Here is a 25,493-nt window from a genome sequence, read left to right as displayed (position 1 = left end):
ACCATTTCTTGGTAAGAGATTACTCACGGGAATTGCTGAGCTAAATCTAGCTGTGGATAAATTGATGGATGATGCTTGGTTTTGTCTTCAGGGCGTGCAGATACACCATCTGAAATTCAAAGTGATAATTAATGATCACTTAAACATTATTAAGCAAATGTTAGTTACTTGTACTATGAACACTGAAAGGGCAAAGTTTTGTTTGGAAGGCATATAAAGTGTCTGAAACAAATTGCTGTTTATAACATGAAAGGCAAAATTTGAATAACTAAGAGGAGGTTTTGGATGCAATGTATTTATCTCCTTAAAATGTCAGAACAAAATCAGTAGTGCTGTACATTGTAGATACCACTTAAAGCTTCTTTCACTATCTCTAAAAGATTAAAATAGAATTACAGGCATTCATTCCTGGAGGAACAGTCACACCTTTAACTTCAGTATATGAACTCCCCTAGAGTGAATAAAGGAGGGTCTTCTGCAAACAGTCATGCAGGGTACCAAACTTAGGGTCTTTACTCACTCCTCTAACTAAGAAAGAAGTCTAAAGTTAGAGGAGATGAGTACCTTTCTCAAAGTGAACTGTTTCTAACACTGTCTCCTGAAAACTCAGGACATCAAGGACATCTGTGTTTCTTTTCTCCAGGTCTACAGAATAAGCAATGACCAGACTGTTTTACAGGCTTCACTGTAACAGAAAACAGAGCATGTTCTACTGTGCAAATTTATGTAACAGGGGGAAGATTATTGCTTCCACCATAAACAAATCACAGGCAACCTTATGGTAACTTACATTTTTTCTCCATGTACACACATCAGTTCTCCTTTTAAGGAGATTTAAGGAGCAGCCTTAAAGTCAAGCAGTATCTTTGTTTTCTTTCTTGTAAGGAACTTGATTGCTCCACTGTTGGTGAAGCTTTAGAAACCAAACTGCAAGAGAAATATGCATCACTTACTACGGCCTGAAGGAGATGCTGCAGAGTCAATAAGCACCACTGCAGACACAGCAGATGGCAAATCCAAGGAGAGGTCAAGTAGATCACTTGAGGGAGCAGATGGTTGTTTCCTGTAGAGCTTAACATTTGAAAAGGAATAAAGTTTTTGTTTGGGTTGGTTTGGTTGGTTGGGTTTTTTAGAGGAACTTGTACAGCTTGAACAAATTGTGGGGTTTTTTTTCCACAGAACATAAACTTTTAAAATCATAATATTATCATTTTAAGTATGAGAGAATACCAGGATTTTCTGTGTGTGTGTGTGTGTGTGTGTGTGTGTGTAAGATAGCTAGTGAAACAAAAAGTGCTTTCCAGAGAAGATCCGTTTCAGCTATTTCAAGTTGCTATTTCAAAAGACTAAGGAAAACAATTCTGAAGTAGGAAATAGAATGAACTCAATTCTAAAAAGTAACCATGAGCTTGTTTGATACAGGTTTGATACTGATCTTCTGATTGATCCTGTACAATTATTTTCATGCCTTTTATTTGTGTCACTGAGGTTTGGTACATACTTAGGAGATTGATTTGGGTAGGGAAAGTTTAAAATCACAACAGTGTTTCCTACGACACAGAAAAGGGTTCCCTTTGTTTCCCATCTGAATGTGTTAGAATTAAAAATGTAGCCAACCAAAGATTTTAATAAACTCATACGCTTGAATCAGACAGGTTTGGTCACACCAGGTTAAAAATAAAGATAATGCATTTTAAACTTGGGGACTCCTGAATAAATGAAAACGTACAGACTGCATGATTTAACTATTAAGCTAATCCAACAGAGCATCCATCAAGCAAAACCATCCACCTATATAACCAGAATGCAGTTGTAGTGGCTTTTCAAGGAAAACAAGATCACCTTCTACCTTTTTTTAATTGTCAGCTGTATTTCAGCATTCACCATGCAGTCATTTTCATATTGAGCTCTAAATGATGAGACGTTACGGCTTAGCAGAAACTGAAACATGTGCAAAACTACTGTGGGCAATATAATTAACAACCATAATTAGCAATCAATAAAGGATAGTCATTAAAGATTTGCTACAAGCCATTATTCACAATTCAGAAAAAGCTTTGACTCAGGGGAAAAAAAACCCATCAGGAATAGTGAGTTTTAATAGTGTAATAGTATTTCGGCCTATAAAATGCCTAACTGAGAATGGATGAAAAGAAACATGATGGCTCCTCATTTTGTAGATGGCAGATAGTACTGCTGGGCTGTAGAGGTACTAAATCAGCATTTGAATAGATCTCTCATTTTTCCTACCCAAGCTTCCATCTTAGATTTGACATTATTTGCTACTTCAGTTAAAAGAATCTGCATGAAATTCTACAAGTTAGACTTTAGAAAGATTAGCAAGATCTTTCTAAACAGCCTGTTGTCTCCTCTACTTCAACTAGAGAATAAAGTTCTGCATATATCAAAAGTGTATTTTTCATGATGAACAGAAAAAAAGAATACTTACAGCCCAGCAGTTCATCTGTAATTACTCACCTCTTCGCGCTCACGTTGTATCCTCTGATTCTCCAAAAAACGCACTCTGTTTCGGGAGAACCTGTTGAAGTTGCAGTATTAGATATTCATTCTTGCATTTCTGTGAAGTCATTCATAAAACTATAAACCAGATACAACCAAAGTTTTGATTATCAAGACTCCAGAGGTGCCAAACAACCACTACAGGTGCTTTTCTGTGGGGCACTTGTCTCTGCACTAGACTCTTCCCCAGAGCTGTGGTCCTCCAATCACCTAAACTAACACCAATCAGCTTGTTCTTGGGCTTACTTGTGGAGACAGCCATCTGTTTCTTCCAAAATAAAATCGAGGCATAGCTGACAAAGTTTGCCTCTGTTCATACCAGGGTAGTTAACTATGAACACCCACTGTGCCAAACCTGGCTCCTTCCGACCAGAACACGCTTCCAGCTGAGTCCCAGGAAACTTTCTGTCCTCAGTGGTCCCCACATTCCCTCCTGCCATCTCAGGACAAACCACATGACTATTGTGGTATGCAGCCTGCTCATTACTTTAGGCATTTGTAAAAAGTGTGTGTGTGGGAAATCCACCTGCAGAAATATTTATGTACTAGGAGTAATAACAGTGCTACACAGGGTCCAAAGGAGACCCAGCCATGTGATATTCAGCATTCATAAGGTCAACCCATTTCAGAAATAAGACCCTAAGTGGTATGGCTATGAGACTGTCTATACAACTGCACTAGCTATTCAGGGTTACCATACTAGCAAGGCCCACATAAGACAGTATAATGCAAGGAGGAACAGAAGGAAAAAACTCGAACAGCTTTCCAACTGCAGAACATGATATATTGATCTGAAATACAGGCAGAACATGCAAGTTGTTGGAGCCACTAGAGGGAGTCATTGTTACATCCATCCATGTTCATTGCACAACGGTGATTGTTCCGGATTTAATTTGGACTCCACATTAATAATGAGAAACAGAGAATGCAGCATAACTTGTCTTCAAACAATACACATAGTATGAAACAGATGCAGCTGGTTAAAATCAGTTTGTCCTTTACATATTTCATTGCACAGAGGGAGTTCCATAGAACCAATCTTCTGCAGCAAACATTAACTGAACACATTTTAATATTTAGCAACTCTCAAGTGCAATGCAACTGCACCCAGGAAGACTCATTAGGGTCCATTAAACCATACCAGTACAGTACTAAAAAGCTGCAGTTTTCTGTTCAGTCTCACTATGGCAAGTTAATTGCTCCTTCAGTCACCAGGCAAGTCATTCATAAGGAATTTCTTGAATTGTACCCACAATCTGTAACTCATAGCTGAAGAAGTTCTTGGCCTTGCCAGTATTCAGTTGTAACAAAAACATAAGCCCACATCTGATTTCAGTGGACTTACAGAAGCTAAACGGAATTCTGTTTTTGCTTTACTAAAATGAAAAACTTCCTAAAGCAAGAAGTGATAACACAATTCTTCCAGGGCAGTTACTGTAAAATATGCCAACACTGATGTAGACATAAGATTTAAGGGTAAATGAAAGCCAAATGTTATCAAGATTAGGCCCAAAGTTTGTGCCACAACACTCAGAAGAATCAGTGATATTTTCAGCGCAGAGTTCAGAAAAGGATTAAAAAGTAAAGATGACAAGATTCTCTAAATCTGTGAAAAACCACTGCACTTGATGCATAATGATTTCTAGAGCGTATCTTTGCCATGGAAGAGATCAACTACTTAACACAGAAGGCTAACTCCTATTAAACCAGAATACTCTCCATGAGTATACTTGTAATATTTTGGGGGATAATACTGGAATTTTGAGTTTAAAATTATTTTCAGTTTTGCTGGCATCCAGTCATGCTACCAATGATGTAAACAAACAAATATACAGGATGTCAAAGCAAGCACTCTTGCTTCCACATGTGAAAGAAAAACATTTTCTGCTGTAAGATAAGTAGAACAGCATGTTTCAATCTAGCTGAGAAAAGCAAGCAAGTCTTAAGCATGCAAGGAGGCTACTCCATAGCTGATTTCTCCAATAAAGCTGTCAAAGTTGTTTAGAAAGGAGAAAAGTGTTCTTTTCTGGAAGCATATACACTTATAGCAGAGATAAGGACCATCATCAGTACCAAGGGGCTTGCAGCACACTGATGACAAATTCACTCTGTGCTACCGAAAAGGAATGTTAAACTCCTAAATGGTTTTTGTGTGCCTCCATCTGACTTCCTGTCTGTGCTGTTAACTTGTTTTAACCCATTCTAATGGTTTTCCAACTACCTTTGTTAATCATTTCTGAGGTGATTGGGAGCAGGCAAATACATAGGTTTCTCCTTTTGAATAACTTTTTTTTCTGGATTTAAGTGTAAAAATATGTCTCCTTGTGGAGGATCAACATTAAATGTAAGGACTATCTGCATCTATGAAGTACACTTACTCAGTGAAGATACCAAGTGGGAGGAGAGAGGCTATGTACTTACTTACCTCTCATGTCCCAGGAGAACATCATTCAGATCTTCATTTACTTGTATTAACTCAACTATCACATCTTCATTCTCCACTGTCACCAACAAATCCATGATCCTCTCCTGCATCATCCGACAGGTCTTATACAGTTTCTGCCCAAGGCAGAGGAAGAAAAAAAGAAATATATAAATCGTAACTGTGTCTCCCAGCTTGTCAGTTCTGTAGAAGGATGATAAGACACTTGAGCTCTGCAGCCTCATGTGAAACATTCCCTAATTTACACAAACCACCTGCATACCAAACATTGCAAATAGCATAATTTTCATGTCTTTGATCTCTGCAATGCAGGCTGACAACTCCTATCATCACTACCAGCACTCCTACCCAATCCCTACCTCCTGACCCACCTTTATTTCTCAAGATATATCTGTCTCTAAAGTCTAAATTACAAATCGCAAAATCATGAAGACCCCTCTCGGTGATGCAGAACAAATTTGATTTGATCCTGTTTGCAGCTGATTAAACTCAGCAGGATACTTCACATGGATGTAATGGATGTGATCCTGATCAACATCTGCTTGAAGAAAAGACAATAGTAATCAAAAAGATAGAAGTGCTCCATGACACCAGTCTAGCTATTCCCTTAAGTGGGAAAGTTTGGCAGCACTTAAATCTGTTCACCTTATGAGGACATAACACAAACCCAGCAGAATCAACTGATAGAATTATGAGTTTGTTGAACAGAATTCTGCCCTATCGCTAGTTGAAATAGAAGACAGTTTATTTATATTCCTCTCCACTGCAGATTTTGCATGCTCAAAGAAACAAATTCTTTAGCAACAGGAACTGCAACTCAAGCCAACATTTTTTACCCCCCAGTGTGCATTTGCAAATGCTGGCTCTGTGTCAGGAAAAGAAGAAAAAAAAGAGAGAAAATTACTCCATTTGCATATTGCTATTCAGAAATTGCTCTGGTATTCTTTTCAGACTAATTTTCCCCTCAAAACCCATATACTTCACATAAGTAAATGCTTTTATTTATGTAATAAAAGCCCAGTTTTGCACCCCTTTGCCAAATCTGCAAAAGGATTACAGAGTACTGCACCTTTCAGCACTGCATCTTCATAGCCCAGGATAAAACATACAAAAATGTATTCAGCTTAATGTCTGTAATTAAATTTACAACCTCTGTAACTCCAGACTTTACTACCATTTAAAAAAATGTGTATTTCTTATGACTCCATTATACAGGCAGACCAGCTCCTTTATAAATATCCACATTCAACAGAGAAGAAATTGAGACACTTGTTTTTTGTAGCACAGATTTACTACACTTTGCTCCTACCCACAAAGGTGCAGGCACTCTTCTGTTCTGAAAGCTGGAGTTTTACAGTGGTGGATGACCAGCTGGAATAACAATCACCAGTGATTCCAATGAATTTGTACTAATTCTTACCAGCTGATGACCTGGACCCAAATTCTTGCATGTCCATCAAGTACATCTATTCACTACCCACTACGAAAGTTTGTTACTCTTCTTTGCTGACACTGAGCTTTAGCTATTCTTTAACTACTGCTCCTGGTCAGCACATTATTTCAACTGAGATCTGCCTTGTCCAAAACAGGGTGGAGAAAGGGAGGAGCCTAGCCACTAATGAAGCTGCAGAACTGAAAATACATTGCACTGATCAAGTTTACCCTGTTACGAGTTTTTATTGAGGGACTCCAGATAATCAGGACTGAAATTAATGTCTCCAGCTCTCTCAAAGGCTAAACAAGCAGCTTTTTTAATAAAGGACTTTGTTCTCTGACAACAAAAGCCTAATCCAAGTAGAGCCACAAACAAAGGGGAACATTAAACACTGTTAAAGGAACAAGCTAGCCATGCTTGATGCTTTATACTACTCAGTGCACAGCAGAAAAGAACAGAAACAACAACAGTGAAATTAACATAGAAGGAATGAATTTTCAGTCACTCTCCCACAAATGGGAACTCCACACCCTGTCCTCAGACTTTTGCCAACAATTTTATTACTGGGAGTGTCAATAAGAATCCACTGGTGTACTGCGGGCAACCTAATATGTGCACCCACATGCAGAAGGGCCACAGTAGGAGACAAGAAATCAAAGACATACTTTTCGTGTTTGCAACCAGAAGCACTTGCTTTGTTATGGACAGGACAGAGTATATTAAACCAGTGCATTCTCCCACCTAGGGCTGGTTAAATCATTAAGGCCAGTCTGCACCTTGGCAACCTCCTTGGTGTACTTCACTACAGAAGTAATGTGCACAGAACAGCCATGGATTAGCTGCCTAGGTGGTGTCCAGTGCTGGAACAAGCTACGATAAGCCCTCTAGCGTAGGCAAAGCAAGCCCTCTGCAATCTATTTTGCCTGTGTAAAAAGTCTACTCTCCTCAGCCCCTCACTTCGCAGGCTCTCCCTCTTTGGACTCGTAGTTCCACAAATCTCTGCAAGACATACAGTGTTGGAGTTGCGAGGAATATCCAGGAGAGCAAAACCCCTGGAAAGATGGCATCTGTCTCCTATCTGGTTTCCTCAGCACTGCCTGTCATTAAAGATGTTAGACGGCAATGCCATCTCACTGTATCTAACCTCCAGTTGTGAGCCAGTCCATAAATGGACACAGATGAACAGCACAACCTTGAAAGTAAACCAACCAATAAAGGTTCCTTGCAAAGGAAATATTCTCCACTGAGCAAGAGCACACTGAAGGATTGCAAAAATTAGATCAACTCTCCAACACGTTCAATGCTGACAAAGTATCCAAAATACTTCCTCATCCTAGGTGTTTGGAAACAAGTTTAGAAACAGAAGGATGTGATAAAAGCTTTTTAAATTCTTGCAGACAACATGAAACAGAAGAATGTCTACTGACACAGGTCACTTGAAATGCCAAAGTAATAATGCATTTTTAGTATTTATAATAGAAAATATAGGACAACCAAGTAGAAGAAATCACAGAAAGAACATCTTCATGTTCACCATCAAATCTAAACTAGACTGTTGCAATATGCTTCCTTTAGGCTACACTTTAAGAGCACATGGAGTCATCCATGGCACAGCAAGCTCCCAGTCTTTGAGGTCACGCACTTAAAACCAATGCTTCATATTCTTCACTGCCTTTAAGGTACTGGTAATAATAAAGAGAGCACTGAAAACTCCAGGACGGATATGAGGGAGAGAGAATGTGTTATCATCTATTTACCCACAAGGCAACCGCGTTCAACTGGAATGTTCTCCGGGCTGTTTGACAGAACGTGCTTAACAGAGAACGCTCCATTATGAAATTCCTTTGCCCTTGGAATTCCCTAGAGCTTCAATTTGCATTGCAAGCTTTATTGTCTTTTCCTGACTACGTAGATGTCAGGGAAGGTGAAAGAAACAAGAGAAAGCTGAGCAAAACCAGTGACAGAAACCTGTTGTTGGTTTCCATTTGGCAATCTGAATCCAGATGTTAAAAGAAAGGATATAACACATTTTAAAATCAACTTTAACTAAACCAAACCAATATACCCCACCAATGAATTCTTATACCTGTAAAAGATTCATGTCATCTGGATTTTCAGAGCCAGGGACATTTTCTTTCAGTATTGATGACATGACTCTCACGTTTGTTTTTGCCATATCCAGTTCACTGTACAGTTTCCCAATCTGTTGGGGTCAACAGGACAGAATATTATATAGGTGAAAAGAGCGAGCAGAATAATTCTTATCTCTAATATGTACTTTCTTCACCATTAGGTATAATATAAGCCTCATTACCATTATTTCACTCTGGTGATATACCATGAAAATGAATGGAATCAGCTCAGCTTTTATATGTGCAATCAAACTAAGATCCAAGTCAGATAGTGCTATTAACTTTCCTAGCAGTTAATCCTTCTCACTAATGTTACTGTTACTCTTTTCAGTTAACTACAGGCCAAGCAGGAAGGGAACTGTTCTTTCCTACCTGCTTTTTGGAACAGTCTCTTCACACAAATCTTATACAAAAGTAAGTTTGGCTTTCTCACTTATCTTTGAAGTAACCTTCATCAACTTGCATGACAACACTGTTAAGACATCATTAGGTATTCTCATACTTGAGTAAACGATTCCACTTTTTGGTTGGGATGCAGCCTATCATTTATTGAACTCACTTCTGCGTAGTTTGCTTTGGCACACCACCATATAAAAGATCTTCAGGAGAATGGACCTAAAACTGTGAATATAGAGCTATGCCACTTGAACTTATGGTCCCTTCCAGTGCATTCTTCACTGCATCTGGTGGTCTATATGTCCAGGCTGTTTAAATCACACATCAGCACTACATTTCAAGTGGACCCACCATCCTCCAAACCTGCAGTACTGCACCTGATCAGGAGTCAAGAACAGTGTTGGGCCTGTGGGAAGAGGTGGTGAAGGCTGTTTTGGAGTACTAGAAGAAGATGGTGATGACTTTGTAGAAGGCTGAGATGAAGTCTGCAGAAAGACAAAGGAACAGAGCTCAGGTTTAACAAAAGAATTGAAGCAGACGTACTGATGAGACAGCTCCAAAATATCTTTGTCAGACCAGACAACTGGGCATTGGCTTTCTCATGACCAGTGCTCACAGGAAATTTGTTGAGCAAGGTTCTATTTACAGGAATAAATCTAATGGTTATTTTGTAATTAAATGAGTTTTGGAATTCAGATATCTTTTAAATGGGTTTTGAAGCAAATTCTAACACGGAAAAAGTGGGAATGGCTAAGAACAGGCTAGCTCCTTGAGCTCTTAAGCCATCTAACAGCCAAGAGTCCTTCCCAAAGCGCCACTGCAATTTTATAACAAAGGATACGTTAGAATGTAATCACACTTAGAAGCAGTGGAAAAGTTGGGAGCTGAAGTCTGGGTGTTTCCAGATAACAAACTACAAAGGCCTTACAGATTGAAAAGCTGGAGCGCTTTATCTGCAGAAGGCTTCACTTGCATGGCATTTGAACTGACTGCTATGAGACAAAATAAATCCAAATCCAAAACCCCATGTGCAGAAGACTACACACATCCATGTCCTTCACTTCCTAGAGAGTGAGGTGAAAACTGTGCTCAAGGTCTGGTGCTGCCAAGATCAGCAGAAGGTTTACCACCGACTTGAATTGGCACATACATGTGGTAGACATGTATCATCTGTACTGTACTTGGTGAGAAAAACAATATTGTTTATTCAGAACATTCTTCACACAGCTTGTTCAAACAATCTTTACATACATAAGCTTTTGTGCATCCCACTATCCAATCATCAAATCAAACTTAGGATAAATCCGAGTCATTCCTGTCTGCACTGATTATAGACATCCAATTCTGCAACTGCAATTGGCCGATGGTTTTCACACTTCCCAAAACTCCTGTGCAAACAGCTGAAGATACAAACAACATTCTCTTCTTATAGGTTCCTACCTTCCTTGGCTTAATTTTAAAGGTAGATAATGTTTATATTCTGAACAGTATATGTTTTCATAAAAATCTTACTCCTTTTAGTTGAGGCCTTCAGAAGTTGACAAGTTTAGAACACTCAGCTCTCATTCATCTTGAGATAAACAGTGTGCCCAAACCCTTCAGACATTTCAAAAGTCTCAAGAGAGATGCTTCCTTTTTGAGAACATAGTCACTAATCTGCAGTTTGAAATAAACTATTATATAGGCCAGGTTTCTTTGTTGTTATCTTAGCTGCTATAATTGACACCGATTCCTGCTCACATGCTTAAGTAGGTTGGTCATATTCTGCCCTGGAGCACTTAAATAAAAACAAAACAGACACACCTGCTTTGTCTACAGAGCTCATACAATAAACACATCCTGTTTCTGATTTACAATGGATAATGAAATATCCTTGTGCAATCCCACCTTAGGTCCCCCTCTGCTGGTGTCAGAAGATGGAAACTCCACTCCTTTCTTCAGCAACTCTAGGTAAACTTCTTTTACTTCGCTCACATCCACAGTTCCTGGGAAACCTCGGGCCCATGTCTAGTTTTAAAGTAACAAGAACAGTAATAAGAACAGAAATGGACAGTCAGTGGGTCAGACAAGTGTTTCTAAAACACAGTCCTAAAGGCAGGTCATGTCCTCCATCCACTCCAGCTAACTCCACATTCAAAGCAGCAGGAACCACAAGAGCTCTATCATCCTGCTTGCTACATGCAACCACAGTGGGAGCACAAACGCAGACTGGGAAGGGAATATAAAAGGTGGAGGTTGACAGTTTTCCAGTTCTCTCCCTTTGTCTTCCAGTTTGGGCTGCTCATGCATGAAGCAGCGAGAATAAAGTCTGCTTTATGAAAAGGTTCCCATGAGTATGTTGCAGTACATAAATGGGCTGCAACACTAAATGTTTACCATATAGCAGAGACACAAACATGTACTGTTTACTTTAGACTTACCATGATGAAGGACAAGATTTTCTCCTGCATGTCAATTGGCAGATTATATCTTGGATTCAGTAATTTCACTAGCTTGTCCTTACAGAAATCTTTCTTCACAACCAAAGACTGGAATCTTGGGCCACAGTTCTCTATACACATGTCAAGCAGCTGCACACACAAAAAGCTTCGGTTACACAGATACTAGGAATAAAAGCCAACTTGACTGCTTTTGTGTCCTTTTGTTTAATTTGTTCCAAGGTGGTATGAGGAAATAGATATGAACAGATTATATGCACCTAGATATCTCACTAGAATGTTTGATGAGGTTACTACAGGGAAAGAGTAACTCACCGTGTGCACAAATACCTAACACAATACTAAATTACATGTGTTCGCCAGAGTTATACTATTTTTAAGAAGGAAGTATGTTCACACTTGTTTCCATGTCATGGCAATTATTGCACATACGGTACCTTAACACCATGAAATCACAGATTTGATAGTAGAATTAATTCACTGCCTAGCATAGAGGTACACTGGGCTGACAGACTCTGAAGAACTCTTAAAGGAGAAAATAAGAAGATTACTAAATGCCTCTCTTGTAATCTGCCCTGTGAGAGACAGACAAATGAAAAAATAGAAAAGAACAAATTCAACATCTCGGAGTACAATTTCTTCACATGTTTTAAAGGTCACATTGATTTGAAACAGAATAGTTGAATTGTTCCAACCGTCAGATTCATCTTTATGAAAAAAGTCTACTCCCAAAACTCTACTTGGAATGCTCAGAGTAGGATCCCTGCAAGCAACATGTCTGAGCTACGAAATAGAGCAGTATGCGATAATGACATAATACTTCTCCCTTGTACACCTGGAGATGCCTGATTACAATTCCCATTTTACAGAAGAGATATCAAAAGCTGTCACTACATTCCAGTCACCGGAAATCAGGCCAATACAAGTCCTGATAGGAAACTGGGGTTAGTCAGATCAGTTGCAGAATCAGAAACAGACCTTCTCTTGACTGGCTCAAATCTGGAGATCAACCACAGGACTACGATGGCCCAAGTAGAGAAAACCAGTCACTCTGTGCTTTTTGCTCTTCAACCATATATTTATTTTTCCTCCTATTTTAAGAAGGAGGATGGAAAGGTGAAAGCAGAGTTGAAATTAACAAAAGTTTGCAAATGCAAGACAAAACTTCCCTTGAATCATGCAACAAGCACACAATATTCTCAAAGGGCTACACAGATTTCAAGGGACACTACTGTAATCCTGATAAGAGTAGGTTAAATATACTTTCCTGTTCAGAGCAGACTATATTTGACTAAGTCAAAATAATTTTAGTAACTCATTTTCTAGCCTCAGGATTTGGGGATTTTTCTCCCAGCATGATCAGGAACTTATGGGAAAACAGGTTTAAGACCAGAAGAAAATAAATTGCTGAAATGAAAACAGGGTAGAACAAAGAGATGCTGGCAGACTGCTGTGCAAAAAAACAACTAACTGAGAGATAATTACAAAAAATTCCTGGCTCGAATCATTATTTTTCATTTGAAAGAGTACATGAAACATATGCTAATAAGCCAAGCCATTTGCTTGTGCAGTACTTCAAAGATGGTCTGTGTAAAACATTTTCAATCCAGTGCACAGGAAATCTAGTATGTTACTCACTTTTAATTCACTACTTAAGAGACTGGGTATTTACTATTTGAATGAAAGTACTGAACTAATGGGCTAGATCCTCCACTCAATTATGCCAGTCCAGCCCAGTTGCTCAGAGTGAAACTAAACTGGTATAAAAAAAGGAAAAATTTAACTCAATTATTTTTAACTAGACCATTCATGAACAAGCCACTTTTGTGCTAATAACACCTTTCATTAGAATTTCAATATAGTTATTTATTGTTGCAAACAGTTCTTCACCTTCTCAAGCAGTCCCATTGGAATGAATAGGTCCAAGGCGGCCAAGTCAACCACTGTTTCACATTGCACAGTGGTATCTCAATAGAAACATGTTTCAATAACAGAATTGGCAAGTTAACTTCAACCAATCCATTAACGGCTAAAGAGCAAATGACAGGCAGCACCCAAGAACTGTTTGAAGTGACAGAGCTGCTATGTTCCAGACTAGCTGATAGCAGATGTCCAGCCGAGAGATCTGCACTGAGCTAAAACAGGGGTCAAGCTGCAGTAAAAGCCCTCTGGTTCACGTGACAGCAGTACAGAATTAAAGTGATAAAAGGCATCTGAACAGAGGTGAAGACAAACTGTAAGGCAGAAACAGGATGGGAAGAAGTTGGTGGGTATAACAGAAAGTCAGCTACATTCCTTATCAATAGAGATCTCACTCAGAAATTGGTAGGACTCTGCCCATCTAAAACAGCCAGGAACAGACCATAAAGTTGCAATGAATAGATGTAGTTTGTGATGGATATTTCTCAGACCTAAGTGAATGCAAGAAAACACAGATGGACAGTTTGCTTCTTTGTTTTTCTGACTCAAAGTGAACAAGTCATTAATGCATCTCCAGGATTACACTCTACTAAACTGTCCTTGGTTTAGCAGTAGCAGTAATTCTTCTCCTTAGTAGCTAGTGCAGTGCTGTGTTTTTGATTTTTTGGCTTGGGAACAGTGCTGATAACGCCGATGTTTTCAGTTGCTGCTCAAATGTTTGGTCTGGCCAAGGACTTTCCGAGCTTCATGCTCTGCCAGGGAGGAGGGGAGGCCGGGAGGAAGCAGAGACGGGACTCCTGACTCAAACTGACCAAAGAGGTATTCCATACCACAGCATGTCATGCCCAGGATGTAACGGAGAGTTACCCCAGAAGGGCTAGGGGACTGCAGGGTGGAACGAGGTACCGGTTGGTGCTTGGCTGGGGGGAGTGGGGCGAGTTATTGGTTGGCTGGTGTTGAGGTGTGGCATTCTTTCCCCTTGTTATTTCCTTTATCATTATTATCATTGGTGGTAGCAGTAGTGATTCATGTTATACCTTAGTTACTAAACTGTTCTTATCTCAACCCGTGGGAGCTGCATTCTTTTTGATTCTCCTCTCCATCCCTCTGGGAGCAGGGGGAGGGCAAGAAGGGGGGGGGGGGTGTGTGTGAGAGAGCAACTGTGTGATTCCCTGCCCATGGCAGGGGGGTTGGAACAAGATGATCTTGAGGTCCTTTCCAACCCTAACCATTCTATGATTCTATGATTTATGGATTACTTTTGTTTAAACCACAACATAAACATAAAGTGATGTCTACCCAGAGAGTTTTTTAACAGTAAGACACTATTTCCAAGCGCCAGCATTTAAAATAAACCTGTATAAGCAGCTTTTTCAGCTGCCTTTCCTCAGCTATGGTGTAGTGGCTATATAGATTTTACCAAGATTCTGCATTTAAAAAATGTTTTTCAGAAATCTTGAATTTCTCAGATTTTGTATATGTACATGTAAACATATATACATATATGTTTAACACTGAAACATGGATTTCTTTTGCTCCCACTCAATATCCTTCTCTTTTCCTCTTTGCTCATATTTATCATAAAGTGTAATAAAATTGACTAGGACTTTTTGATAGAGGAGCTGAAGGGCGCTCTCATGCTTTTGTTTTTTAGAGCCTCTGCTTTGTGACATGTTAATTAAACAAAGGAAAATCTGAAGACCGCATCTGTGATGCTAACATTTTTTTACATTTGAAAACTTCTAAAATATTAAAAGCAAAACCAGGATTTTTTTTTCAAGGCAAAATAAAAAAAAACAACCAAACTCCATTAAGTATAACCAAGGAATTCCTCTAACAAATTTTCCAACAATGCAAAGTGAAACAATAACTTCACCTTATATTTCCATCCACTGCTTTGTATGTCAGAGTACGTGTGGACACAAGTACAGAGAGGGACACATTTGATAAACTGCTTCCCCATGTGCTCTTCAGCTCCTAAGACCTTAAAGGTATCAGAGCAAAAATGCTCTACGAACTCAAGGGAGATCTACAGAGACAACTGAACAGGCATCTCAGCATTCACTGCATAAACACAGTTTACATATCCAAAGTGTATTAGCAATAAGGAGTCAAATAACACATAGACGCTTTGTTGGATTCCCGCTTAGAAGTTCTAATCCTCTTCACTCTGATTGCAAAATCACCACTGCCAAGCCTGATTTCTTGGCTTTATCAAACTGTGCATGAAGCAACTTCATGGGCTGACACACATACACCTCTATCCATGTGACTTCACAAGCACCACGTTGTGCTTCAGCAGATCAAAGTACATAAAGTCAAGCTACAGCCAACACCTTATACAGCTGGCACTCATCCTTCTTCCTCCAAGTAAATAAATCAACACCTGTGAGCCAGGAGGAGGAAGATACTGTTGAGATTTAACATCTCTCAATGGCAGAATCAGGGCTAACACGTGCAGCGGCGCTACTTCAGATGAAGACTTGCACATTTCACTCCATGTGTATTCTCTGGGAATAAGCTCTGTAAGCAGTTTCATTAGAAAGATTAAATTCCAGAATACCAAGGTTGAGTAAATAAAAGTGGATTAAAGTACATTTCAAACTAAAAGATATTTGTAGATCTGGTGCCTTCTTAGCTGTATCTAATGCAGGTAAGAGAGACAATTTTGTGTACAGTCTCAAGAGCAGGACTACCACATTTACTGTAGGAAATAGAGGTGATAACAGTTCAAAGAAAAAAGCCCTTATTTTTTAGGAATTTGGGAGAAAAACAACATTAAGAGGTAAGTGTTGCAAGAGTGTGTATGTGTGTTTTAGGAACTGAAAACTATGTCTGTTTCTTCATTTGCAATGATTTGCTGTTTCAACCTATGCATTTCAAAATGGGAAACAGTAACGGTTTCATTAAGGCAATCAAGAACATAAAACCAGGAGATACAGCACAAAGAAAGACTGATTTGAGAACAAAGGAGATAAAAGTCACACATGGTCAGCAATGAGGTTATCAAAGTGAAGCTTTTACACATGCTAAACTGATGTCAGTACTGATTGATAACGAGAAAAAGGAGACAGGGCCAGAAGGAGAGGCAAAGGATGGAAGATCTTACACAAGAACAAAAAGCATGAAGAAAGAGAATTAGAAGAAAAGCTGGCACTTATTAATAAAAGAATCAAGGAACTCAGGGAGAAGAAACCTGCAGTCAGAAAACAGAAGCTGGGCCAAAAGGATGGGTTTGCCTGGGGAGGCAGTTACACGTGTACATGTGAGTGGGTGAGAACAGACATGGAGAAAAGGGCATGAAATGGTAAAGAGACTGCGAGAAAGTGATGACCTACAAGCACAACTGAAACCTGGTACACACTCCCATCTGTGAGCAAATACAGTGAGCTTCCAGGTTGAGAAAGGTCTTTGCTGTATACACCTGAAACAAGATCCTTCTCCCACTTCTATGCTCTTAAGAGCTAATCTATAATGTCACCTTGGGCATATCGGCAGAGTAAACAACCAAAGCAAGGCTCTTAAATGTTGACACTGGGTTATTATAACTCCAGTTGACTGCTTCAGATGTTCAGAGAAGGACTGAGGTGCACAAAGGCTGTAGGAGAAAGAAAGATCTGATACAGGGATTACAATTACAGCGGAAACCGAGTGTTTCTGTTATGCAAACACACAGAGCACACAAAAAGGTGACTCATGAGACAGTGGAGGAGGAAGCCAGGAAAGAAGTGCGGAAATGGAATGAGCTGAAGGTATACATTGGTACGTTTAACACATTTATCTGCACCTCTAACTTGTCAGGAGACACTTGGGCAATTGCTAAGCGACCTACAATTTGACACTATCAATCACCTATCTTCCTTAATCACTTTGCAGCACATACTGATATAGACAATGATTTTGCACAACAAATACCAAACTCATGAGTAATACTATTAAGTGCAATGCAGACAAGCCTCTACTACCTCAAAAAAGGAAATAGCGAAGAAAACACTTCTAGACAAATAACGAAAGACAAATCCTCAACAACTTAAAACAGGAATGGTATGGTTCTTCTGACAGTTGCACTATTGTTAGTCAGAAGTAATTCAGGTTGGGAACTGTGGACTTAGGACAGTGTTAGGAACTTCCTGCTGCCTACATTATCAGTGCAGTGGAAAATAGAACCTTGTGAACATGCTCCACTAAATCTTATGTTGAAATCACAATTTCTCAAACTCTCAGATAGTTCAGAAACACTGTCAGATTCTGGAGGCCAGGTTATCTCAAGTGAGGATATTCCTAGCTATGCCAACCTTTAGTTGTAACATCTGAATCTTAAGTGGCTTACCACGAGTCTTGCTCCCTTGCTTAACTCACCACTGCTACCCTTTCATTCAGGTTTCTCATTCATATGTGATAACACCTTTACAAAACAGGTAGTGCACATTCCATGTGGGATGTGCCATGCTGCATACCTTGCTCAGCCTAACTAGGATCAGTACCACAAGGCGAGCAATAGAATGGCCAAATGAAGCTTTTATGCAATAACTCAACCTCCGTATCTTTCACAAACAAGGTGGGGCATGCACAGAGGGACAGCCATTGGAGTAAATAAGAACTATACTACTTTCATGTACTTTAAAAAAAGTTAACACTTCCCCCCCCCCCCCCCAAAAAAAAGCAACAATAAATCTGCAAATTTGTATCATCTCTGGAATGCCAACAGACCATCTAATCTGCACTGTGGTAGTGATGCACACACAAACAACAAAGACAGAAAACATCCTGGGGAGTTGTGACAGTGATAATTTGCACGCCACCTTATCGTTTAAAATGTTTGCCTTCTTAGTATCTAATTAATAGAAATACAGCTGTACTTACAGACAGGGTAAGCCTGATCTCCTTATGGTTACAGTTTTTTGAAAGCTTTTTCTTTAGTGCTTTAACTGCATCTTTAGGCCTGTGACAAATTAAGTAGAAAAAGTTACCAGTGAAACCAGACTGCTTTTCTAGTTCATAACTTCATCCAAGAGCCAAAAATACCAGCCACAGGTACACGACCAAATTCATCCCTGATTTTACACCCATACAAAACTAGAGCAATTACCCCACTGATGCCAGGAAAATCACTTCAGCACTGAGCTAAAGTAGCAAAGCAGCGAATTAGGTTTGTTACTGCAGACTCTGCATTACTCCAGAGACTTGTGCAGAGAAATTAAGTTATTCGCCTCTGAAAAGTCTCCTCCAAAATTATATTATTTCATTGTTTTGCAACAGATTTACTTTCCCAAGTTTATTGCTATGAAAGGGAATAACAATTGCCAACTCTATCAAGAGTTGACTGGTACCTATTTTTCATCTATGACGCAATTAAAAAATACTCTCCTGGGAGTGCTGACAGGAGTAGGGGTGTCTTGGCTAGCTCTAATCTTGTAATTGCAGGATGCTTTTAACTCACCTGAGTAATTACCATGTACGGATGGCCAACCCATTCCACCCCAAAGATAGTGGCATTTCTAGCCCAGTCATTTTGATGTCTATATATATATACACCCCACATCTTTTAACTATCTATGTAGGAGGAAAAGGGTGGAAGATGGTAGCAAGCTTATCACATGTGGGAAACAGTTTTGCCTAATTAATATGGGCTATCTATACTGTACAATTATTAGGGCCAGCTCAATGTTCATGATCAACAAAAACAAGATGTCCTAAAGTCTCTTTAGGATCACTCTAGAATCTAAGATAGAGCAATAGGCACATCCACCATATTTCAATATGAAAAAAAGAAATCTTTAAAGTATTTCAAAGCAAATAAAATTAAACGGGTATTACTGCATTTTTTTCAGTTTGAAATGTTGTTTAACTTCATCAGATAAAACCATGATAAATACATCTGTTTTTCTTAATCCTATGTTATACCCAGCCATATCAGTACAGCATCAAGAGCTGGATGGGAACATGAGAGCAGAGAAGAAAACTTCCCCTGCAGAAAGCTGAACTACTATTATTCCACTCCTGCTTCTTTGCTTCTCTCACTGAAGCATCTGGAGCATCTGGTCAGGAGCTGGATACTGCATTAAAACCCCTATTTGCCTAATTAGATACAGCAGTTCTGCTGTTCTTAGTACCCTGTTACAGACTGTGACCAGTAGTTGCTAGGAGGAAGTTATAAGGAGTTCCTCTGTAAGCATAAGATGTGCACAAGAGGAAATGTTTAATAAAAAGCTCTGCTGCATAGAAACTTGACATAGAAACTAACACTGAGGGTCAAAGTGTGCTGTTGCTTTTGGAAATGAGCCATGGGTGACAGTGTGGGATCCAGAAAAAATGAAAGGAAAAGCTGATATAAAACCACCAAAACCCACCCGTGCAGGAACTTAGGCACAGCTCACTCTCCTGAAGCAAGTTTTCCAGTTGGTGTTAAAATATGCCACTGCTAGCAGGAAATTCTCGCAATGCAACACTAAAGCGCATCTTACATGAGAACAAATTTCCTTCTACAGGTAAGGACAGGGAAGCACAAAGCAGCAAGTGGCTGAGTAAACCAGGATGTGGCTGTTCAGTGCAGGAGGCCACCTCTGTCCTGGTTGCCCCGGGTACACACCTTGGTACGATGGATCCCACTGAACAGAAATCCAGCCTTAGCTTTGCTCCTGCCGTGACACAGGCTGGCTGAGACACTGCACAGTGGGGAACTCTGATTAAGTTAAAAACATGGAGCTTTAAATAGCATTGTAAGCAACCAAATGCTCAAGGTCTTTTTTCAGGCTGGGTTTTGCAGAGCACAAGGATACCCGTTTTGCCTGACAAACAGTACAGGTTATACAAAGTACATCAGATTCGGGTGAGAAATCTATGTTACCACCTTTCGCTACCGCTTGTCTGTGGGGAGCAGCCTACACATCTAATCTACAAGTCCCAATAGCTGAGCAAGAGGCACCGAAACAGACAAAACTCTTCTCTAGGAACCAAAGATACCTGCTCCCCGCTGCTCCTTTGTTTTGGGTAACTTTACGTACACATCATACACTGCCTGCTCGATTTTGCCTTGCCCTCGAGCAACGCCGGCGCTACCTCCGAGACGAAAACCGGCTGTTCTCAGCCCTGCAGGCGAAAGGGGCCGCGGCAGAACCTCTGACACCGAGCCGCCCCCCGGCCCTCTGCCCCCCGCGCCGCTCACCCCTCGTCCGTCGCGTTGATCACGTCGCAGATGTGCATGAACTGCCCCCAGTCCTCCGTCTGCAGCGATCCCAGCGTCGCCCGGTCTGAAAGGCCAAGGGGAGCCGCCGTTCAGCCGGCCGGGAGCAGCGGGGACGCTCCGAACCGCCGCACCCCCCACGGCCAGGGCCGGCGACGGGGGGAAATGGCGCCCCCCGGCTCCCCTCAGGCGGGCTGCGGAGCCGGGCGGGGCGCGGCGGCCCCTCGCTACTCACCGACCAGGCTGCCCACGGCCGTGCCGAAGGGGTCCTTCGGAGCCTTCCCGAAAGCCATGGCCGCTGCTGCCGGAGTCGCGCGGCCTCTGAGGGGCGGCAGCCCCGTCCCGTCCCGTCCCGCCGGATCCGGCCGCTCCCTTCCTGGGACCGGGGCGGGGCCGCCTCCAGGTGCCGTCGCGGCTCCCCGTTGGGGATCACGTGCGGGCCGGGCGGGCAGCACCGCGCCGGCTCTGCCCCGCGGCACCGCGAGGCCGGGCTGATGGAGCCACGCCCTCCTCCTCAGGCGCTGTTGGGACCCCCGAGGACCCTCAGGCAGCTCCGGACGGTACCTGGCAGCTGAAGGCACGGGAAGCGGGGCGTGCGGTAAGGCAAGCCTCGGAACACCCGGGTCGAAGCGACCCAGGGCTCCTGCCGGCACCTGTGGCTTGGAAACCGATGTTAACAGCAACACAAAGGGGGAAAACACCACCCTTGCAGCACTCCCGCACAGACCTGCTCAGTGGCACGGAAGAGTGATGGTAATTTTGTTTTGAACAACTTTTTATAGCATAACTGACTCAAAGGATCAACTTTATACAGGTGTGAAGATCTTTCAGGTACAAGACCATAAAAAAAAGTCAGGTTTTCAAGTGCAGCAAAATAGAATGTGCACTTGTAAATTCATACCTGATGCAATTGGCTGGTTAAACTGATTGCATATAATTCATTCATATTAAAAGAGAACTGCAAGCACAGGGTGGCAACTTCGGCTATGCCATACAGCACACTGTGTGCAGGCACATTTCAGACTTGAGCATCCCCTGCCATGAAATCACTGGGACTGACCGCTGCTCCTGCAGCGTTCATACATGTTTTCTCAAACCCGTATGCCCTTTTCTGTTTAACAGGAACAGATGCGCAGATCTCAAAGAAGCAGGGAAAAAACAAACAAACCAACCACCAACAGCACGTGTAAGTTACAGTCATAAAGTCATCCTTTGTATTCTGCAGGAACCACTAACACGCTCCTCTCACCACATACACGCTTCCACATGTGGGACTCTCTTGCTACAATTACTATCAATGCCTCCCATTGTGTCACTTCATCTCAAGTCTGACTATCTCAGGCCTGTACAATACTTGGGAATGAATGTGGCATGAATGAGAATTAAAACCTCAGCTGTAATTTTTGTTGACTGAGAGTTGTAATTATTTCAGTATCAAACAAATGTGGAATCATATTAACTAGCATTTGAGTGCAGCCTAATCAGTTATACAGTCAGAACATGATATAACCAAATAAATTATTTGCCTGACGTTAGAATTTCATGAATTAACAAAGCTCTATTTGCACTGATTACGAGAGGAGCTCTTAGGATAAGCTCGTTTTACTTTCTTCTGCGTTTTGAGTAACTCCATGGCCCCATCTACTGGATGGCTGTAACAGGCTGGAGAAGAACATGTTTGTGTACCTGCAGTATCTCTACAAAAGCAAGTTGTTACAAGAACTTTTTGGCAAGTTGATTACGTACAATGAACGCAGAAGCTGAGACTTTTTCTTACTCTTTCTTTAGTTAGTTCATCACACAGCTTGGTGAGTTTCCATTCTAAGGGATGCATCTCAATTTTCCCTACGTCTGATACTCGTCATTTGGTTATAAGCCAGACATCATCTGTCAAAACAGGAGTTTGCTTATTCTTGGTTGCAGAATTTTTAAAGACATCCTCTAAATTTTTTTTGTATTCATCTCATTTGCTCTTTAACACCAAAACTGAAAATACCGGCCTATTTAAATTAGCCCTTGTTCACCCTGCAGTGCAAGTCAGAACTTGTTCCAGACAGCACACTTTATTGAGCTACTCTGGGGACAAAAAAGACTGATGAAGCTTTTTTGTTTCACTGGAATTTACTGAATAAAGTTACTCATTGAAATCAGCTACTAGTCTAGATCTATTAACTGCTAGAGAGTTTCAGGTTCTGCTTGAAACAAGCCTGCCTGACTCTTCAGCTTTTCCCTAGAATCCTTGGTATTTATCAGTTGTGGGTCAAAGAGTCCCAGGAGAATCCTTGCAATTTTACTGTTATTACAGATATAGTATTATACTTAATTATTACTGCTAAAGGACATTTGCTATCTTTTGCAAGCACACATAATGTGTTATAAAAAAAAAAAAGAAGGAAAAGGGTAAATAATTTCTCTTTGCAAAATGTTTTGTGACAAAAGAGTTTAGTGGCATAGTTTATACCTGGCCTCTTGAGCTAACATGTATTATGCCAACATAGGCAAGCGTGTCAAGGTACTTTTATTTCGACTAGAGATTTTGTTGCTATGTCAGTTACAAATATAAAATCATATCCCTAAGTATGACAGTGATGCAGAGATTTTTTTCAATCTAGTTCTGCAAGTTATAGAGCTCAGAGTCACATATCAATAATTTAGATTATTAAAAATCACACCTTTACCTTATTTAGTCTTCAATCCTATTTTCAAGGAATCACATGCACATAACACATCGAGTGAAATACTTAAACAGCTGTCATGTTCATAAACTGATTTATGGTATTGACTTGTACCTGCTGTTATTTGTTAAATGAAAATCATAAACCATGGTCATGACTTCAGGTTTAGTTTAAAACCAACAGAGGTTCTTAAAAGATCATTATTCAACAGAGATTAAGTGAGAAGTCGTAAAGTATTGCCTCCTCCCATCTCCCAAGATCTGTGTTTACTCTCAAAATCTTTACCAGGTGAGAAGTAGTCCATTTTAGTGTGATTCTGCCTTGTTATCCAGTACAACAAAGACAGGATCTGCAGGATTCTCACTGTAGCTCATTAGACCATATGCTGGTTATGGCCTGTGCTGGTAGCTCAACTTGAGCAAGCAGCTAAATCAAATCCCTTCTGTATCATCTCCATTAGCTCATTGCCTTCAGATGATAGCAAACGTAATCAGGAGCTAGTCGAGCAAAGTAAATTACTGTTTGGGACCCAATCTCTCTAAGAATACTGAGCTGCCCCCAAATATCCATTTAATTAATTACTAATTTATTGAAAAAATATATAAATCCAAACCCTGTTGTGTTAACAGTGTATGTAATTTGCCTGTGTAGAAAAGCGGAATGAGTATTAGCGAAGGAGGGAGGTGTCTGTGGCCTGCAGAGGGCAATATGGTTCAACGAATCTCCTCGGTTTTCCTGCTGTGGCTACTCCAAGCAAAGGATGGTTTCTGGAAAAGGCAATTCCCTATCAGCCATATTGGCTTTTCTTATATACACAGTGTGCTTCAGATGCAGCTCTTTAAAGTTATAATGATCTCTTGTCATTTGAAATGTTAAAAAATAATCGCTGTATAGGCAATGCAAAGCTCTCAAAGGGTAGGAGAGGGTATGGGATGGGGTGTTTCTCAGGACTGACAAGGGGATGACAATCAGGTTGTCTTACTCTCAGTTCTATGCTGTATTTTGTGGAGCACACACCCTCAGCACACTGCCACTGCTTTGGGACTTCCACATAAACTTGGACAAATCTGTATTTCTCCCCCTTCTAAAACACTGAGAATTCCAAGTGAAAAACATCTTTTTAATAACACACTATGGGAGCCACAGCTGATTTGAAGCTAAAACCATGTGTACTTGTTTTCCATATGACTGAGTGTAAAGTCTTTCAGAAACAAGTATTAACATCTATTAACTTTTTGTGTTTAAGTAAGAGATGAAACATTACCTTACTCTGGGATTCTACCCTCATGCTGCAGTGGTAATCCAAAAGCTTTCCTGCTTCTCCTCCCTTTCCTTTCAGGAAACAATCCTCCTTTTTCCCTGGATCAAAGCTGGAGATAAATGTTTTGTTGTATATTTAGGGAACTTACCAAAGCCTTTTCTCAAGTTCACCTTCTCAGAGACAAAGATGCATCATCCAGTTCCCCCAGCTTCTCTCCAGAGGCAGATTTTCCTGCAATGGATTCCAGGTTTATAAAGAAATGATGAAATCATTATTATACTACAGAATACTGTGAGTCTTGACTCAATTTTCCTGTATGAGGTTAATTATTAAGTATACCTTATCCACTGAAGGCAGAATCTTCTGCTTCAGTCTCACAGGAAAACTTATGAAGAAATCAAAAACCTGCCTGAATGTTAACTGGCAGGAATTGTAGCTAGTTTTCTCATGAATGGGATGTGACTGCTATATATATATATACTGCTGCATAAAGAGCAAGCTCAAAATGGAAAATAAGGTATGAACTCAGTAATTCAGATTTACAGCAAACTAGCATATGAAAAATTGGGAACTTTTCTATCATCTTGTCTGCAAAGGAAGATGGCAAATAACTGGGTCACATTTAAGCTGACAATGAGGAATATATGAATTGGCGAAATGTCTCTCTACATTAAAGCTATTTAAAGAGCTTTATTTCGTAGGAGATCCTTTGTGAATTTTAGACAGCTGTAAAACAGAAGTTGTCCAATTAAACCAGGAATGCCTTCTGAGTTACTGTGACACTTTTTAATCTGTGGTACACAGCAGAACTTCTAGATTACATATGGTACATACATCACTGTGTGCTACAAGCTTAGTTTAATTTTGTTTTCAAGTTACTAAGTACATGATAAAAGTCTTTTGTATCTCCCTCTCAGCTGCAATACAAATTCCTTGGTCTTCAATGAACAACCTTGGAAAATTCTGGGCTATTGGTACACTTGTTTAAAAAAATCCAAGTGATGAGGTTTTCATTTCTAGGTGTGCTGAAACACGGTGTAACAACAAATAGGTTTCTCTGCTGTTTTAAAACAAAACAAAAAGCAAAAGA

The 25,493-nt window shown here is 40.4% G+C and overlaps 1 protein-coding gene and 1 long non-coding RNA gene across 6 annotated transcripts in view; one reads left to right on the top strand and one right to left on the bottom strand.

The window, feature by feature from the left end:
* Positions 1-21,076, bottom strand: part of TOM1L1 (target of myb1 like 1 membrane trafficking protein) — a 24,577-nt gene extending 3,501 nt beyond the window's left edge. For 2 of the 5 annotated variants that reach the window (XM_065693954.1, XM_065693953.1), the window contains exons 1-11: positions 20,703-21,009; positions 20,450-20,534; positions 18,148-18,226; positions 11,347-11,496; positions 10,814-10,933; positions 9,304-9,411; positions 8,485-8,601; positions 4,946-5,079; positions 2,479-2,539; positions 954-1,071; positions 28-109 (exon numbers count right to left, since the gene is read on the bottom strand). In XM_065693954.1, the coding sequence (XP_065550026.1) occupies positions 28-109; positions 954-1,071; positions 2,479-2,539; positions 4,946-5,079; positions 8,485-8,601; positions 9,304-9,411; positions 10,814-10,933; positions 11,347-11,496; positions 18,148-18,226; positions 20,450-20,534; positions 20,703-20,760 (1,112 nt within the window). In that variant the 5' untranslated portion in view covers positions 20,761-21,009. Of the gene's footprint in view, positions 1-27; positions 110-953; positions 1,072-2,478; positions 2,540-4,945; positions 5,080-8,484; positions 8,602-9,303; positions 9,412-10,813; positions 10,934-11,346; positions 11,497-18,147; positions 18,227-19,634; positions 19,767-20,449; positions 20,535-20,702 lie in introns of those variants that run through there. The other 3 variants (XM_065693952.1, XM_065693956.1, XM_065693955.1) reach the window with 3 other exon arrangements.
* The window catches only part of LOC136021577 (uncharacterized), a 24,122-nt gene continuing 19,170 nt past the window's right edge, over positions 20,542-25,493 (top strand). Inside the window, exons 1-2 of the long non-coding RNA XR_010615829.1 lie at positions 20,542-21,220; positions 21,590-21,653. This is a non-coding gene — a long non-coding RNA (uncharacterized LOC136021577). The remainder of the gene's footprint in view (positions 21,221-21,589; positions 21,654-25,493) is intronic.

This window comes from Lathamus discolor, chromosome 13, assembly GCF_037157495.1.
Source record: "Lathamus discolor isolate bLatDis1 chromosome 13, bLatDis1.hap1, whole genome shotgun sequence".
Classification (NCBI taxonomy): domain Eukaryota; kingdom Metazoa; phylum Chordata; class Aves; order Psittaciformes; family Psittacidae; genus Lathamus; species Lathamus discolor.
This window is presented reverse-complemented; position numbering and strand designations above follow the sequence as displayed.